Here is a 17,683-nt window from a genome sequence, read left to right as displayed (position 1 = left end):
ATAAATTTATTTTTTAAATTTTCTGATAATGTTGAGAGTGCTGTCTCATAATATTCACAGATAGAAACCCATCACTCTTTTCGAGAAAAAGTAAAGCAAGGGAATAAGAAATATTGGTAATGGGAAATATGATTTAAAAATAGAGTGGCAAGCAGAAGACTGACTGGGGGGGGGGGGTGAGGAAAGGCTGTTGAGCATAGCAAAGAGAGAGGAAGCCATTATGTGTATGGGAAAGAGGGTTTTAAGCCGAGAAAAAAGCAACACTGCAGACTGTGGGTGAGAGCTTGTGTAGAGTCTGCTTGGGACACTAAGCTGAGTGTGCAGTTTGCGGGGTCAGGGGGTAAGGAGGGGAGTCTGAGAGTCATTCGGGGCTTGGTTTTTCCTTTGTTTGAGGAAACCATGGGAGCCTTTGAACAGAGGGGTGGTAGGATCTGCCTTCCTTTTTAATAAGTTTACTTTGCTCTTCGTGTTGGGAATAGACTCAAAGAAAAGCAAGGACCGAAGCAAGAAAATCTGTCCCTGGGCTAAGGCCATAATCCAAAGGAGATGCTGTAGGTGGTAGCAGGGGTGGTAAGCAGCTGGATTGGGGCATGTTTTGATTATGTGAAAAATGTGTATGGGACATAAAAGAGAGGAAAGATGGCGCTAATTCGTTGAAATGCTGAGATTATGGTTGTGGCTGAGAGAGGATTAGAAACCTGGTTGGGTGGTTTATTGGGATTCCTGCTGATTAATTAATTCCTTGCTTGCAGGTGGATAGGGAAATAGACAGAACATAAGTTATAATACAGGAATGGGCAAAAGTAGGTTTACAATTATGTGTATGTGAAATATGCTTATTCTTGGATTGTTTTTTATATAATTATTGTATTATTTATTTGTATTACCACTGTAAATTCTATTCTAAATGTGTGCCTAGAGGAATTGAAGAACTTTTAATAGCATTTCCTAAGTTAAAAGTATTTATGAATCAGGAAACATTCTTGTGTTCTGATTCTGGCTCTGTTAGGGTCATCGAAGGAGGAACACACGAGGCCAAAAAAGGGTAAAGAATTATTAATCTATTAGGTCATCTGGGAAACCAGATGGGCTGAGCCCCAAAATTGTGCCAGCACCCAGTGACAGGGAGTCAGAGATTGTAAAGGACCTAGCAAGTTCTATCTTCAACAAAAAAGTCTTTAAGCAAGTCATTTAACAGATCTATTTCTTAATCACAAAATGAAGAACTGACAGTTGCTGTCTGGATTCAAGTTGTAGCTGTGCCTATAAAATGGGAATAACAATAGTCCCTACATCATAGTTTAGTATGAGCTAACTAGAGGCCTGGTGCACGAAATTTCATGCACTCCAAGGGGGGGGCCTGGTGCACGAAATTTCATGCACTCCAAGGGGGGGGGGGGTCCTTCAGCCTGGCCTGCACCCTCTCGCAGTCCGGGAGTCCTCAGGGGATGTCCAACTGAGGGCTTAGGCCCGCTCCCTGTCAGCTGGACACCTGCTACTGCCGCTGTGCTCACTAGCCATGAGCCTAGCTTGTGGCTGAGCACTGCTCCTCCTGTGGGAGCAAACTGACCACCAGGGGGCAGCTCCTGTATTAAGTGTCTGCCTCCTGGTGGTCAGTGCGCATCATAGCAACTGGTTGTTCTGCCGTTCGGTCGATTTGCATATTAGCCTTTTACTATATAGGATATGTGTAAAGGGATTAGAATAAAGTCTTGCACATTGTTAGGTAATAGTAGTACCTTTTCAAGCTGGAATCAAATTTTTGCTATTATGTGTTCCTGGGATATGTAGGGCAGAGGGTATAAAACTGGATGGTTAAGGAGAGCATGAAGATAGGGGATTAAAGTTAAAGCTGGAGAGCATACAATTCAATATTACTACATTTAAAGAAGTTATTAAAATATTGCTTTTACTTTCATGAGTAAGCACAATGGTACTACTCTTCAAGAATTGGTTACATATTGATATATACGAATAAGAACCTTGAATACATTAATTTCAGAGGAATAGAATTTCTAACCTTGAGTAAACAGTTAATGAGATCTCACGTGCAACCTCACTGCAAGCAATAAGATAATGGCATGGAATGTTTGTCTTTTAAAAGACAAAAAGCATGCTTTTCCACCCTCTTCATTTTACTACATATTAAGACAGTACCATCAGTTCCACAAAAGATAAAAGCATATGGCTAAAATGAAATGGAGGCTATTGCCAAGATGTTGTTTAAAAATCACAAGCACGCAACAAAATAAGCCATTTGCTTAGTTTTAGAGTCTTGTGCTCATTAATCTCTTCCTCCAGCTTCCCCTGCGCTAGTCTAAGAAAAATGGGTCCAAAAAGAAAGACCCATTTCCCCCTCTATTAAATTGCTCAACCTTTCCGAAAATGAATAAATTGGGACGGACCTAGAAGACCTTTTAAAAAAAAAAAAAAAAAAATTTTTTTTTTTTGAACGGACAACAAGCAGTGTTTTTGGCAATGGCTCTCCCTCCCCCACCCCCCCCCCCCAGCCTCAGGGCTCCTCCTGGGCCTGGAAGCAGGGTTTCCGAGCAGCGCCACCTGCTGGTCCTGTGCGCGTCCTACTTCCCCGGCCCCAAAGCTCCCTCGGCGGGACCCGCTCGCTCTCCGAGCTTTCTGCACCCAATTGCAGCGAAAGCAACATAAGAAGCGGCGAGAGGACCCGGGGGAAGTGAAGCCGCAGAGACCCCGCAGAAGCAGGACGAGCCGGGAAGCCCGGTCGCGCGCTGTAAGGGACCCGGGAACGGCGAACGGGAGGGGAGGGGCGGGCGCGCGCGCGAGCTCCCGGGTGCGCGCGGCGCCGCTTCCGGCGCGCAAGCCCCGCCCCCCCGCGACGCGACGCGCGGTCACGTGACTGCCGCGCGCGCGCGTTCCCGGCCGCTGCGGGCTCCGGCCGAGGAGAAAAGACTGCGAGGTGGCCGCGGCCGTGGCCGCAGAGGTGGGCGTCGGGCTCAGTCCTCGCGGAGGGAGGGGAGGGGAGGGGCGGGGGGCAGGAGGGGAGCCAGCCGCTCCGGGGTCCCGGCCTGGGAGCGGAGGGGCGGGCCGCGGGGTCCCCTCCGGCCGGACGCGCTCGGGCGGCCCTGCGCTGCGGGCCTGGGCGGGAGGAGGGAGCGAGGGCCGGCGGCGGCGGCGGGGTCAGGGGCCGGCGGCCGGCGCGGGGGACGCCCTTGGGCCGGCGCGGCCGCCCTGTCCGCCGGGAGGCGGGGTGCGCCGGGGCCGATCCGCCCCGGGCCGCCCTGTCCGCCGCGGCTGCTGTCGCAGGCGGAGAAGACTGTGACGGGCGCTGCGTGGCCCGGCCCCCGCCGCAGCCGCCGGCCCGGCCACAGGCCCGCCAGCCGGTCGCGGTCCGGGTGCGAGAGGCGGAGCAGCGGCCATTACTGCGCAGCCTCTTCCGCCGGGGTCCTCGTCGCGCCTGCGGTGGCCGCCAGGTCCCTCACCTCCTCCTCCTCCTCCTCCTCCTCCTCCTCCTCCTCCTCCTCTCCCCTCGGCGGGGGTGGCGGGCCCCGACCCCGGGTCCGTCTGGGCTCGGGACCGAGGGGCGGGATGGCGTGGGGGGTGTCCTGCTCCCGGGGCCCCGTGGGGAGGCCTCGGCGCGGGCCTTGGGTTAGGTTGCAGCCGGGCTGTCCAGTCCCTGCGTTTTGTGTCCTTTTTCCGGAGTCTCTCTGGCTGCTGCTTCCTCTCCCTTCTGTGCCTCCCCCTCCTCTCCCCTCCCCGCTCAGGGCCTGGGTCTGGCCTCCGCGGAGCGCAGTCCCCCCGCCTTACCCCACTGAAACCCTGCGCCGCAGCCAGGCCGTTTGGATGGTGCTGAAAGCATCGGAGCTGGAGGGGAGCTCAGTGACCGGTGGAGCCTCCCCCAACCCCCAGTGCATCCTCAGAGGGAGGCTGTGGCTTTGTTCTTCTGGCTGCTGGGTGCGGAGTTCCTTTCCTACACACACACACACACACCCCAATCCCCGTCCCCGTCCCCGTCCCAGTCCCCGTTCCATCCCGTCCGAAAGGGTGCGGGTCTCCCATTGTGGTCGCTCTTTCATGTCCCATAGGTGTCTGCAGGCACACAGGCTTTGAGTTGACACACATATTCTGGCAACTCCATCTTCTTCCCTCCCATCGGTATCCGTTTGTGTGTTGTTGTTGATAAATATATATGTGTTTTTTATTTACTTTTCCCTCATTGGCATGTTAGTGAGCATTGAGCAAGGTTTCAGAAGCCCGTGCATGTTGTTTACATAATGGTTTTGTAATATTGACACCGGAGTTGAGGGGAGAAGGAAGCCAAGAAATGTCAGAAAACTGTGTGTCTTCGTATGATGGACATGTCAGTCGCGTCCCCCCCCCCATTCCAATGTGTTTACTTTTTTTTTTTTTAAATAGGATGCGAAAGTATACATTGGCATGGAAAAGTAGAATATAATGATAGAATTTGGAAGGCTTAAGATGATTCCATATTTTTAAAAAAATTTTCATCTTTTTATTTATTTATTTTTTTAGAGAACGTGGTATATAGAACACAGGAAGAAAATGACCCGCACAGATAGGGTTCACGATACAGATTTTGATGTTTCGGTTTTTTTTTTATGACCTGCGAATACTGTTTGTAATGAGGGCCAGGGTGTTCTAAAAACACATGAGAATAGGTCGAGTAAATCTCATTTGAAAGAGAAAGAGTGAAAGTCACGCTAGAAATAGGTTTTGGATGTGTGTGTTTTAGGTTTTGGATGGAAGCATTTTGTTAAGCCCAATCTTTGATTTAGAATTTGTTTCAAATGGGCCACTAAGCTGTGGCCCGAATGAAAATAATGGTAAACCGTTGCAGGTTTTGTTGCTTACTTGATTGTTAAAAATCTTGGTAGTATTGTAATCATCAGGAAAATTATATTCCTAAAGTGCTGGTCATTTGACGAGAGGAAATAAAGAAATGGAGATGTGTTTCAACTGGTAAAATATTTTGTCAGTGTCCACCAACTTGAATTGTCAGAAGGATGGCGCAGGTATTTTTTAATGATTAAAAATGGTTTCCTAGCTCGTTAGGAAAAAATGTTGGTATTAAATCTTTGCTTTTCACGGTATTGACCTGTTTAGGTAATATTATGTATTAGCCATGTACTAGCATGAAACATCTGACATGCTGTCAGTGGGTATTTGGGTGCTTGCCTATTTCCAGTGTAGTAACAGGAGGTGCTGAACCTTTTCCACTCTCTTGCCTGGCTTCTGATTGTGGCTAAGGAACCTGAATTTGTGAAACAACAGGCTGAATTAAGAGCAGTCTTTGTGGGTTTGAAAACCATCTTGTTAACATTCTGCTGCAACCACATGTGCTTATTTATGGACTATTTAGTGTTCATGGCTTATTACCTTTTGGGTTAATTAAAACAAAACCTGCTGTTAAGTGAATGTTAATTAAAGTATCTAGAATTTAGAATTACAGAAGAGAATAGGGTGAAATAACTAAGACATGGGAGTTATGACATAACCAAGGTCGCACATATAATTAGCAGCAGAGCCTTTCTTATTTACAAAGTAATTGTAGGCTATGAAATTCCTGTTTGATACGATTAAAAGGCAATATTTGTTCACATTTACATTTCATGTTTTGTTAAAATGCAGAGCCAGCTGAATTTTGGGGGTGAAAATGTAAAGGTTTAATGCTTGAGTATGAAGATTGTGAAGGCTATAGGTAGCCATCCAGTAACGTTTTTAAAGGAAGTGCTATACAATAAGGAAAATGATTGTTTAAAATAAAGTATTGGACCCCGTGTAGTTTAAATGAGTTTTTAAGTTTCCTGGTATTTACCTGTGCTTTCTGTAAGGTGAGTTTAACAAGGGGTGAGAGGGAAAGCTAAAAATGGAAACATTAGGGCATTTAGTTACATCTCAGTTTGGGACTCTTAAGAAATCCAAAGATGTATATATGCTAAATTACAATCTATCTTTAGTCCTCCTTATTAGGCCTCCTTGTACTGGTCCTTGCTTTTTTGTTGTTTGTTTGTTTGTTTGTTTGTTTGTATAACAAAAATTGGAAGGTTTGAAGTATTTTTATTTTCTGTCATTGATTTTATATAAAATATTTTCCTCTTTTATGTATTTTGAATAAACAAAGAGTAAAAACTATTAAACATAGAAAATATTTAATTAGAAAATACAAGAGTTCTTCAAATCTCTATAATATGATATTTTAACTCTTACTAGTATATATTTATCTTTTTATTTGGTTCTTTAAAAAGATACTCATTTGAATCTACTATCTGAAAAATAAACTTGAGATTTTTTTGTTTTCACCTTATGACTAACTTGAAAAGTGGAATTATAATTAATACTAAATATTTTCAGAAAAAAAATAACAGTATGTGCAAATAATAGGAGTGTGAATTTGTTGAGTGGCCATAAGATATAAATAATATAATATTACTTCATTTTTCAGTTGTTAGTTGAGTGAGTGAATTATGTCAAGTCACTGATGATCTCTAAATTCCTTCATATATTTTTAAATATAGTTTCTCACTTTTTTCCCCCTCCAGAATTATTAAGGGAGGGAAATATCTTAATTTTGTTATAAATCTTTTCTTTTTATGCTATCTTTCTAGAGAAGGAATATTAGCATATTAACTAATTTATATTGGCATGTTAAGATTTTGTGTAAAGTTTACTATAGACATTCACAAATTGTATTGAGTTTGGTGTATAATTTACAAATCGTTCATTGCAGCAAGTCTTACTAGTATGTATGTTTGAATTACTTATGTTTGTCAAATTATTTCTGACCTATAGTTAGAATTACACTGTACTTTTTTTGGATTTTGGGTTGAACTCCTTCCCCTCCCATCCCACCCCATTTAAGAAAAACATCTTTGATTTCAAATGTAGATGATTCCTGAGGGCTATTTCACATGTCCTTCTGAATGTTAACATTCCATTCCCTACTTTGTACCCGTTTGCAGAGGTTAGAGTCAATTGGTCAGTTTGGCAGAATTGGGACCACCTAAACCTCTCAATTTTGATCTCAATAGAATGTGCACATTTTTTTTTTATCTGTGCCAGCAAGGATGTGCACAAAGTAACCTGGGTTCATTTTCTGTATTTAGAGTCTTGTAGTAAATAGCCAGTTTGTGTTAAAGAATAATTGTTAACATACAAAACATTCTAAACCTGAACTGTCCAGTATGGTAGCCACTAGCCATATGGAGCTAGTCTGAAGGGAGTTGTGCTATGCAAGAGTAAAAAACACTGGACTTGAAAGTGTGTACAAACACACACACACAAGAATGTAAAACTTCACATTAATAATTTCTTTATACTGAATATATGTGGAAATGGTAATGTTTTGGATATATTAGGTTAAATAAAATATATCTTTAAATTAATTTTACTGTTTTTATTGTTAATATGGCTAATAGAAAATTTGAATTTTTAGACATTTTCTTTGAAGGTGGAAAAAAATTTTTTTTTTTTTAAGATACTTAACTTGAATCCTTGAATCCCATCACCCCATATTGATTTTGATCAAATCCTTGTGAAACTAGGTTTCATCATTTCTAATTGGGAATAGTCATATCTCCCCGGGTTATTTTGAACATTCAGTGCTATGGGTTTAATAATGCTTCCAAACTTTAATATGCTTCTGAATCACCTGGATCCAGACGTTTCATTTGTAAGGTACCCATGTAATACTGATACTGGTTGGGGATTACAGTTTGCATAGCTAATATCTAGTTTACTATATGGATTTTTATTCATTTTCCTTCCCCCAATTGTTACTATCCATTTAGAGCACATGTGTCAAACACAAGGCCCGCGGGCCAAATCCAGCCCGCCAGACCTTGCAATTTGGCCTTGCAATGTGGCCCGCACCGCGCTGTCATTACTGCACTCCGCTGTCAGTTTATGACATTGTCAGTTTATGACTGTTCAGTAAACCATTCGGCCCGCGATTTAGGCTGGATTTTAGATTTTCGCCCCTTCTCTGATTGAGTTCGACACCCCTAATTTAGAGTCTACTGTGAAAATTATCCCTAGAATATAAAAATTGGAAAAGTTACTGTAGCTTGCAAAATTTACTAAAATTGGTTTTATTCATGGATTTTTATCTACATTCTGGAGAATTCATTGTCAGTGAACAATAGTTAGGTAAATCTGTCGTTGAATGTTATATTTGTAAATGTAGTAATTACTGCTCTTAGATGTTAAGCTCTTTAAAGAAAGGATTAGAACTTAGATATCTTTATATATTTTTGTGGCTGAGTGCCTTGCTCAGTTAGACTCAAATGTTGTTATATGTAAGTAAATAAGTTTAGTTTTTTGATATTTCATTTCTCTTAACAGTTATTTTAAAAAATAGCTTTTCATTAATCCAAGAAATATCAGTTTAAGACAACAAAATTGATCGGCATTGTACTAGCCACTTATAAAAACAGTCCCTAACCTCAGGGGGTTCATAGTTTAATAGAAGAAAACTGTACAAAATATGGGTGAATGAACAATTTTTTGGAGATAGAGGAAGTGACAGTAGCATTAATAAGTTGTATCATAAAACAGATAGGCTATGCCAGACAGGAGGAAATGCAGAATTACAAAAGGAAATTTGGAGAACTGTGAGTAATGTTGTATAACTAGAGTATTAGTCTGTTAGAGTGACTGTGGGAAATACTAGAGATCTGAATAGGTTTCAGGTCATTAAGGCTTGTGAATGTTGTCTTAAGGAGCTTTTATTGTATAGGTTGGAGAGTTGGTATAGAACTTCACATATGAGAGGTCCATTTTGGCTTTTAAGTATATCATTCAGAGACTTAGTGAATAAATTTGAGGGGTGATACTGAAGCAAGATAATCAGGCTGTACAGTAATCTAGATGAGAAGTGATACATATCTAAATTAGGGAATTAGCAATGGCAAGAGAGTAGGGATAGATTACAAAGGAGTTAAGTGTAAAAGTTGACAGAATTTGGTGTGGTTGATTAGAGAGTGGGTGAGAAAAAGATTTTCCCATTTTCTCTATTAGCACTCACTCATTGGTTAAGGCATGGAAGCTGAGATGTCACATTGTTAAGATTTACACGGAGATAGGAGTTTGTGGCCTGTGTATAGATGGGATACAGATATGAGGGAACCAAGGGTACTGTTAAGTTAGAATGCTTGGGCTCCAGATTCAGCAGGAAAGAAAATGAGAACGGGAATTGGATAAAGGAAAGGTGATGGTCAAGAGACTGGAAATTCCTGTGAAATTAATGAGCAGGTGTGGGAATGAGTAAGTGAGCCAAAAGGACCAGCACTTGTGGTCAGAATGAGATTAAGATTTTAGAGAGGCAGCAAGCAGTTTTAGGTGTCATCTGATTCCACGTGTGGCCATCATATTTTGTTTCTGGAGGAAGGGTGTTAAGTCCTTTGAATTCAGGATTTCAGGAATTGAAAACTGAGGACACTTTCTCATATGTGTTTGAAGCATTACTTGCATCAGTATAACTTAAAGTGAGATTCCTGGGTTTCATCCATATCTATTGGCCTAGAATCTCAAGGGTTAGGGCCAAAGAATGCATTTTTTTTTTAAATATATTTTTTTGACTTTTTACAGAGATGAAGAGAGAGAAATAGAGAGTCAGAAACATCGATGAGAGAGAATCATCGATCAGCTGCCTCTTGCACACCCCCACTGGGGATGTGCCTGCAACCAAGGTACATGCCCTCGACCGGAATCGAACCCAGGACCTTTCAGTCCGCAGACCGATGCTCTACCACTGAGCCAAACCGGTTTCGGCAAGAATGCACATTTTTAACAAGCAGCCTCAGTGGGGCAAATTTAAAAACCTCTGAGTTAGGTGTTGGATGATTCATTCTCAGGGATATTTAAATAGATTCAGTGGTGTGTCAGGAGTTGAGCATGAAGAGAAGAACCAATAGTGAGTAATGCTGTTGGAATAGTAGATAGAATGTTTCCTCCTGTCTTGTGTGTGATGGTGGGCAGTTTCTCTGTTGAGTAGGCTGCAGGAGGGAAGTGAACAGAGTCTTCTGTGGTGCCCTTGAAGTGTAGGCAGCTTGAAGTTGTAGATGGTAAAGAAAAAGGATGGGGTCGAGGGAGAATCAGGACTGTAGTCATACCATGTAAAGACTAAGTTCTAAAGTCAAAGTAAAACGTTATTTAGAAACCCTCTTAGTTACTTTAGAAAATTCTCTAGTTTTGAAACATTATTTGTTTTGTTAAATTGGTGGGATAAGCTAAGTTGTATTTTAAGGACATATATCATGTTACCAGTTTTTAAAGTGAGATATATTCCCACAGTATGATAGAGGCACTTGAAAGTAAAAAGAGATTGAAGTTTCTCTTAGCTTGTGGTTACTGTGAGACACATCAACTCTTCACTCATCATGTGTGCTTGATTCTAAGTTCTCTGTCATATGATGCTTGGTGAAATGGAAGGAGGAAATATTAAATGTGAAGAAAGGGAATTAATGACTGAGGTGATGTTTGGTTAGTGAGTCTGGATTCTCTGGACAAGAGGCACCTTGAGAAGGTTGGCTTAATAGTTGTAAACTTGGGCATTCATGTAAATAGCAGGAGGTCTTACTGTGATGAGCTTGTTTTTGCATATACTACTTCCTTGAAGAAGGCAGTGGCTATAGAATACATTTTCATCACCTTAAACAGAAACTCTACCCTTTTTGGCTCCTGGTAATCGCCAATCTACTTTCTGTCTCTGAATTTGCCTGTTTTTAATTTTTCAAATAAATAGGATCATACATTTGTCCTTTTGTGTCTGGCCTATTTCACTTAGCATAATGTTTTTAAGGTTCATCAATGTTGTAGCATGTGTCAGAACTTCATTTCTTTTTATGGCTAAATAATATTCCATTGTATTTATATGCCATATTATTTATCTGTTCTTCTGTTACTAGGCACTTGTGCCCACTGTTTTGTGTTTTGGTGGGGGTTTTTTTGTTTGTTTACTTTTGTGAATAGTTCACTTGAACATTGATGTACAAGTATGAGAGTCCATTTGGACATATACCTAGGAGTGGAATTACATGGCAATCTTATGTTTAACTTCTTTGAGGAACCACCAAATTTGACCACAGTGGCTGTACTATTTTTCATTCCCGTCAACAGTGTACGAGGCTTTCAGTTTCTCCATCCTCACCAATGCTTGTTATAATACATGTTTGTTTGTTTGTTGTTTAAATTGTAGTCATCCAAATAGATGTGAAATGGCATGTAATTGTGATTTTCATTTATATTTCTAATGACTAATAATGTTGAGCACCTTTACCTGTACTTATTGGTCACTTATAAATCTTTGAAAAGAGCCTGTCATTTGCTCATTTAAAAAAAATTTTTTGGGGGGGTGTCTTTTTGTTGTTAAGTTGTAGAAGTTCCTTTTTATATTCTGGAGATTAAGCTCTTTTTAGAGAGGAGATTGATAAAAATTCTCTCCCATTCTCTAGATTGTCATTTTACTTGTTTGACAATGTCTTTTGATGCCCCAAAGTTTTAATTCTGATGAAGTCCAATTTATCTATTTTTAATTTTGTTATTCATGCTTTTGGTGTCACATTTAGGAATCCTTTGACAAATCCAAGATTATGGATATTTATTCCTATAATTTCTACTAATAGTTGTGTGGTTTTACCTCTTACATTAGGGTTATTAATCCATTTTGAGTTAATTTTGTATATGGGGTGAAGTAGGGGGTCTGATTTCATTTTTTTTGCATGTGGAAATTCAGTTGTTGAAGAGACTATTTTTTCCCCATTGAATGGATTTGGCACCCTTTTTGAAAATCAGTTGGCCATAGATATATGGGTTTATTTCTGGACTCTCCTATTGCATCATTTGTCTATTGTTAGGCCAGTGCCACATTGTCTTGATTATTGTAGCTTTGTAGTAAGTTTTGGTTACTGTAGCTTTGTAGTAAATTTTGAAAGCTTGAAATGTGAGTTCTCCAGTTTTGTTCTTTTTCAAGATTGTCTTGGTTATTAGGTCCCCTCATAATTCCATATGAATTTGAAGAGTGCCTGTTCCATTTCTGGAAAAAAGGTTGTTGGAATTTTTATAAGATTTATGTTGAATCTGTACATCATTTTGTGTAGTATTGTCATCTTCGTGGTCTTCCAATTCATGAACACAGGTTGTCTGTCCATTTACTTAGCTTTTTAATTTCTCCCAGCAGTGTTTTCTAGTTTTCATTGTACAAGTCTTCCATCTCAATTTTTTATTCTCTTAGATATTACTGTAAATAGAATTGCTTTCTTGAATTCCTTTTTGGATTGTTGACTGCTAGGTCTAAAAACAAAACTGGCTTTTATTGCGCCCTGAACTTGCAACCTGCTGCTGAATTTGTTACTAGCTCTAGTAGCTTCCTTGTGGATTCTTTAAGATTAATATAGAGAATAGAAACAGTTTTACTATCTCTGCAAATAAGTTAAATCAACTTCTTTCTTAGCAATTTGTATGCCTTTTATTGTCTTTTCAATTCTAGTATAATGTTGAATAGCAGTGCTAAAGCAGGCATCATTGTCTTGAAATTTTTTCATTTATAAGATAAAATTTGCCACTGAATGTTAAGTGAAAGGATCATGCAAAATTTAATAAATTTGCTGATCTTAATTAGTCTGTAGAAAACTTGATGTTTAAAAAAAAAATTTTTTTTTTCAGCACAGGATGGACCAGCCTTGAAGAGAAAATACTACAGACTGGCTAATGGGTGTGAAAATGATGTTTTATTTTTGTGACAAGCATCTGTGAGATCTGTAATAGAAATGTAAGTATGGCATCATCATTTTTCCATCCTCTCTACATGTAAATTAAGTGTACTGGCATAAAATGCAATAAATCAAATATCTATCATTTCCAGTTAATATTATAGGAACATTTTGTATTTATTTTTTAGATGTTTTATTGGGTTAGCAATTTTATTTACATTAAATGATTGCTAATGTAAATTTCCCAAAATCTCATAGAGAAAAGTCTTTCTAAAAAAGTGAAACTGAAGACAGAATTTGCTCTTAGAAGGCTAAAAATACAGTTTCTTCTAGATTCTACTTTCTCTTTATATATCAACTTATTTAAATAATCAAGTTAGGTAGACAATATCAGCTTTTATAATTATGAGGGACTTACTGGGTTATAAAACACTATAGTTACTAAAAACTTGTTTCACTGAACTGAATTTCTTTTTTTAATATATTTTATTGATTTTTTACAGAGAGGGAGAGAGAGAGAGAGAGAGACAGAGAGAGAGAGAGAGAGAGAGAGAGAGAGAGAGAGAGAGAGCCAGAAACGTCGATGAGAGAGAAACATCAACCAGCTGCCTCCTGCACACCTCCCACCAGGGATGTGCCCACAACCAACATACATGCCCCTGACGGGAATCAAACACGGGACCCTTCAGTCCGCAGACCGACGCTCTACCCCTGAGCCAAACCGGTTTCAACTGAACTGAATTTTTAACTAATTTAATTTAAATAATTATTATCCATTATTGCATCTTAATTCAGAGAGAATTCACTATAATGTCCAGTTTTAGTTATTTTCTTTCATTTAGTCTTTTCCAATATGATGCCTTGATTATGTACACTCATTAAAAGTGTGACCATGTGATTCTTAATGTTAAGAATTTCATAAAAAGTGAAACCAGCCCTAGCTGGGTTGGCTCAATGGATAGAGGTGTCGGCCTGCGGACTGAAGGGTTTTGGGTTCGATTCCAGTCAAGGACATATGCCCAGGTTGTGGCTTGATCCCCAGTTGGGGGCATGCAGGAAGCAGCCGATTAGTGATTCTCGGTCATCACTGATGTTTCTCTCTCTCCCACTCCATTCCTCTCTAAAATCAATAAAAATAAAAATGTGTGTGTGTATATGTGTGAACTTATATATATATAAATTTTTATGTGTGTGTGTGAATTTATATATATATATAAATTTATATATATATATATATATATATATATATATATATATATATATATATATATATGAAACCAGTAAGCATTTTTCTTCACAATTAGGGTAAATATATATTTTGTTTAATTCTATTCATATGTTATCTGCCTATATTTTTTTAATCCTGTAGCTCAGATAGTCTAGGTGCCAGCTGTCAAGAAATTAGACTATGTCCAGGTTACAAAATCATCTGAACTACTTGCCCTCTGAATTACTTTCAGCCATTTTCTGTTTCTCTACTTCAGATTGGCCAGTGTAGCTAGAGGCTGACCCAGGGGAAGTTACATGTAAGATGAGGTGGGGGCCAGACCATACAGGGCATATAGATCCTGGTCTTTATCGTAAAATCAACAAGGGATATGTTTGAACAAATTAAAAGGCATACACAATAATTAAACAGTGTACTTGGTGGCTAGGGAAGTGTAGAGATGGACAGTAGATGATTCAGGAAATATTTAGGAGATGAAATTGATAAGACTTGCTGATGTTTTGGGTGGGAGAAGAGCAGTTTCGGTTATGGATTTCTAGCTTGAAAAAGCAGATGATTAGGGGTGTCACGGGCTGGGGGTGAGGGGCTTTTAAGAAGTAAATAAGAAGGAAACAGATCTTGAGTTTAGTTTTTGTGCCTTCAAGGCATCCTGGAAGAGATCTAAAGTAGGTGATATGAGCTAGGGCTGAAAAGAGAGATCTGGGCTGGTGATGTCAGTTGTGAATCATTTGTATGTAGGTACCAGTTGAAGCCCTCAGAATAGATGAGGTCATCTTGAAAGAGTGCTGCAAGAAGAGCACATAGCTTAGAAAAAGGTCACAACAAAAGCTCCTTAAAGGGTTGTTTCACAGAGAGGGAATGCAGTTTAACCAGTGTTTTCAGATCCACAGCAGGGATAAAGAACTTCTGGGATTGCAGCTTTAGTCTTAATTTCATATGGTATACTTGGCAAGTACCAAAAGCATATTGTCATGTGGTAGTATTTGCAAAATTGACACTTAGTAACTAAAAGGCTACAAAACCATCATTTTCTGCAATCGTCATCTGAATTACAGGGATTTTTCTCTACCTCCTTTCCAGACTGAGGAGTGGGGGGGTGCGGGAAGAGACTGAACATAAACTGTGCACCTATGGATGAGGACAATGGGGGTGGGGAAAGGGCAGAGGGTGGGGTGGGGACCTGGTGGGGGGGGGGGGGATGAGGAATTTTATAATAATATGAATAAAGATTTATTTTTAAAAAATTAAAAAAACAAAGTCAGTGTAGAGTGGACTGTGCATTGTAAAATCTTTGCTCATAGTTCTATCTTACAGGGTCTGTGACTAAATAGAAATGGTATATTCATTTAAAACCAATCTATACCTTACTTGTATTTTTTTACTTATGGCTTAACATTTGTATGCCTTATTGCCCCCCTCCCCCTCATGCACAAAAATCAGTGACATACAAACAAAAAAGGTTTTTCTATACAAGTTTAGAGTTTTTTCCTGTATTTTAACTTTTGATTCCCCATTCATTGTCTAGTATGTGGCTTGCATATAATAGGTGTTTAATAATTTTTTCTGAATTGTTGATTTAAGAGTTAAAACATGGTTTTAATATATGTATTTTCTTTCATCTTCTTAGGATGGCTGGCTGTGGTGAAATTGATCACTCAGTAAACATGCTTCCTACGAACAGGAAAGCGAATGAGTCCTGTGCTAATACTGCACCTTCTCTAACTGTCCCTGAATGTGCCATTTGTCTGCAAACATGTGTTCACCCCGTCAGTCTGCCTTGTAAGCATGTTTTCTGCTATCTGTGTGTAAAGGGAGCTTCGTGGCTTGGAAAGCGATGTGCCCTCTGTCGACAAGAAATCCCTGAGGATTTCCTTGACAAGCCAACCTTATTGTCCCCAGAAGAACTCAAGGCAGCAAGCAGAGGAAATGGTGAATACGCGTGGTATTATGAAGGAAGAAACGGGTGGTGGCAGTATGATGAACGCACGAGTAGGGAGCTGGAAGATGCTTTTTCCAAAGGTAAAAAGAGCACTGAAATGTTAATTGCCGGGTTTCTGTATGTTGCTGATCTTGAAAATATGGTTCAATATAGGCGAAATGAACATGGACGTCGCAGGAAGATGAAGCGGGACATAATAGATATACCAAAGAAGGGAGTAGCCGGACTTAGGCTGGACTGTGAGGCCAACACCGTAAACCTAGCGAGAGAGAGCTCTGCCGATGGAGCGGACAGTGTCTCGGCACAGAGTGGAGCTTCTGTTCAGCCGCTAGCGTCTTCGTCTATGAGGCCCCTGGCGTCAGTAGATGGTCAGTTAACAAGCCCTGTGACACCATCCCCAGATGCAAGCACTTCTCTGGAAGACTCTTTTGCTCATTTACAACTCAGTGGAGACAGCCTGGCTGAAAGGAGTCATAGGGGGGAAGGAGAAGAAGATCGTGAATTACCATCCTCAGGCAGGGTACCGGCACCAGACACCTCCATTGAAGAGACTGAATCAGATGCCAGTAGTGATAGTGAGGATGTGTCAGCGCTTGTTGCACAACACTCCTTGACCCAACAGAGACTTTTGGTTCCTAATGCAAACCAGACAGTATCTGATCGATCAGATCGATCAATAACTGATGGATCACTAGCAGGGGGAACAGTGAGTGCCAGTGTTAGATCTAGAAGGCCTGATGGACAGTGCACAGTAACTGAGGTTTAAATAAAAGTCTTCAGCTCCATGCTCAAGGTTAAATGGCTATCTGTAAATTTCTGCCCACATAACATTATACTCATCCCTAGTAGTACATTTTGGGAGTTGGGGTGGGAAGGGGTATAGGAAGGATAGACCTATAATTAAAATGTCCAGTCTAACATGTCTCTGTTGGGAAATTTATTTAAGGAACTTGGGTGTTAATAGTTGAGAGCTGTTTAGTAATAACCCAGTTTTCTTGAAGTCTGTTTATTTTATAGTTTTAAAAAATTCATTTCTTTTGGCCAGCGTGTATGTATTATCTGTGCATTAATGGTCCCATCTGACTTTTGCATTTTGTCTTACTTTCCTGCATGGATTTACATAAAGCCATTACTAAAATTTGGCACCTATGAGATGTTTTAACAGGAAGCTTAATTAATGTGAGAATACATGTGAATTTGGGGTTTTAAAATAGACAAAAACTATTTAATAGTAAAGTTACTGAAATGGAAATGTAAAGAAAACATCTAATAATTTATGTTTCATAATCTTGTCTGTAACATATTCATGGCGTTCCCATAGACTTTGCTGTCTAGTCCTTGTAGTTTGAAGTTTCTCTTGATCGTTTTTTCGTTACAAAATTTTTAATTTAATAAATACTAGACTTTATCAAAAAATCATTTGTCTTTTGCTTGAGTCTGGAAAGAGGATGGAAACATTGGCATTTTTGACCAAAGGTCTCTAAAAACATGGTGGTTTCAGTTAGTGGTATTCAGCTTAAATGTGTCACCTCAGAGAAGTCTGATTTTTTTTCTCATGGAGAGTATTTAAACAGAATTTGCAAGGAATGTACATGGAATAAATACATATGGAAATAGACAAAGCCTGTGAGACAAATTCCTTTAATAACTGGCAGTAGAGACCAGAAGTATTTTAGATTTTTCTTGCCAGTCTTCATTAGTGGTCTAATACTCATCTAAATTAAATGGTAGGCTTACCACTATTAGTAGACCCAAACTACCTTTCCACTAAATGATGTAGAACCTGTGGCAAGGTAGGAAATACTGGGTTCACTT

At 40.0% G+C, this 17,683-nt stretch overlaps 1 protein-coding gene across 4 annotated transcripts; it reads left to right on the top strand.

The window, feature by feature from the left end:
• The first annotated feature begins 2,849 nt into the window (after window positions 1–2,849).
• On the top strand, window positions 2,850–17,284 carry RNF146 (ring finger protein 146). Of its 4 annotated transcripts, none has more exons than XM_084889920.1 (3): window positions 2,850–2,956; window positions 12,660–12,760; window positions 15,557–17,284. In XM_084889920.1, coding segments are annotated over exons 2-3 (1,080 nt in total). In that variant the 5' UTR covers window positions 2,850–2,956; window positions 12,660–12,758; the 3' UTR covers window positions 16,635–17,284. The 4 variants fall into 4 exon arrangements, with proteins under 4 accessions (XP_084746046.1, XP_084746045.1, XP_084746048.1 ...); XM_084889919.1 differs by having other exon boundaries at window positions 2,854–2,956; window positions 12,655–12,760; XM_084889922.1 differs by lacking the exon at window positions 2,850–2,956 and adding an exon at window positions 3,182–3,446.
• The last annotated feature ends 399 nt before the right edge of the window (window positions 17,285–17,683 follow it).

This window comes from Pipistrellus hanaki (assembly GCF_964339955.1).
Source record: "Pipistrellus hanaki genome assembly, chromosome: 7".
NCBI lineage: Eukaryota > Metazoa > Chordata > Mammalia > Chiroptera > Vespertilionidae > Pipistrellus > Pipistrellus hanaki.
This window is presented reverse-complemented; position numbering and strand designations above follow the sequence as displayed.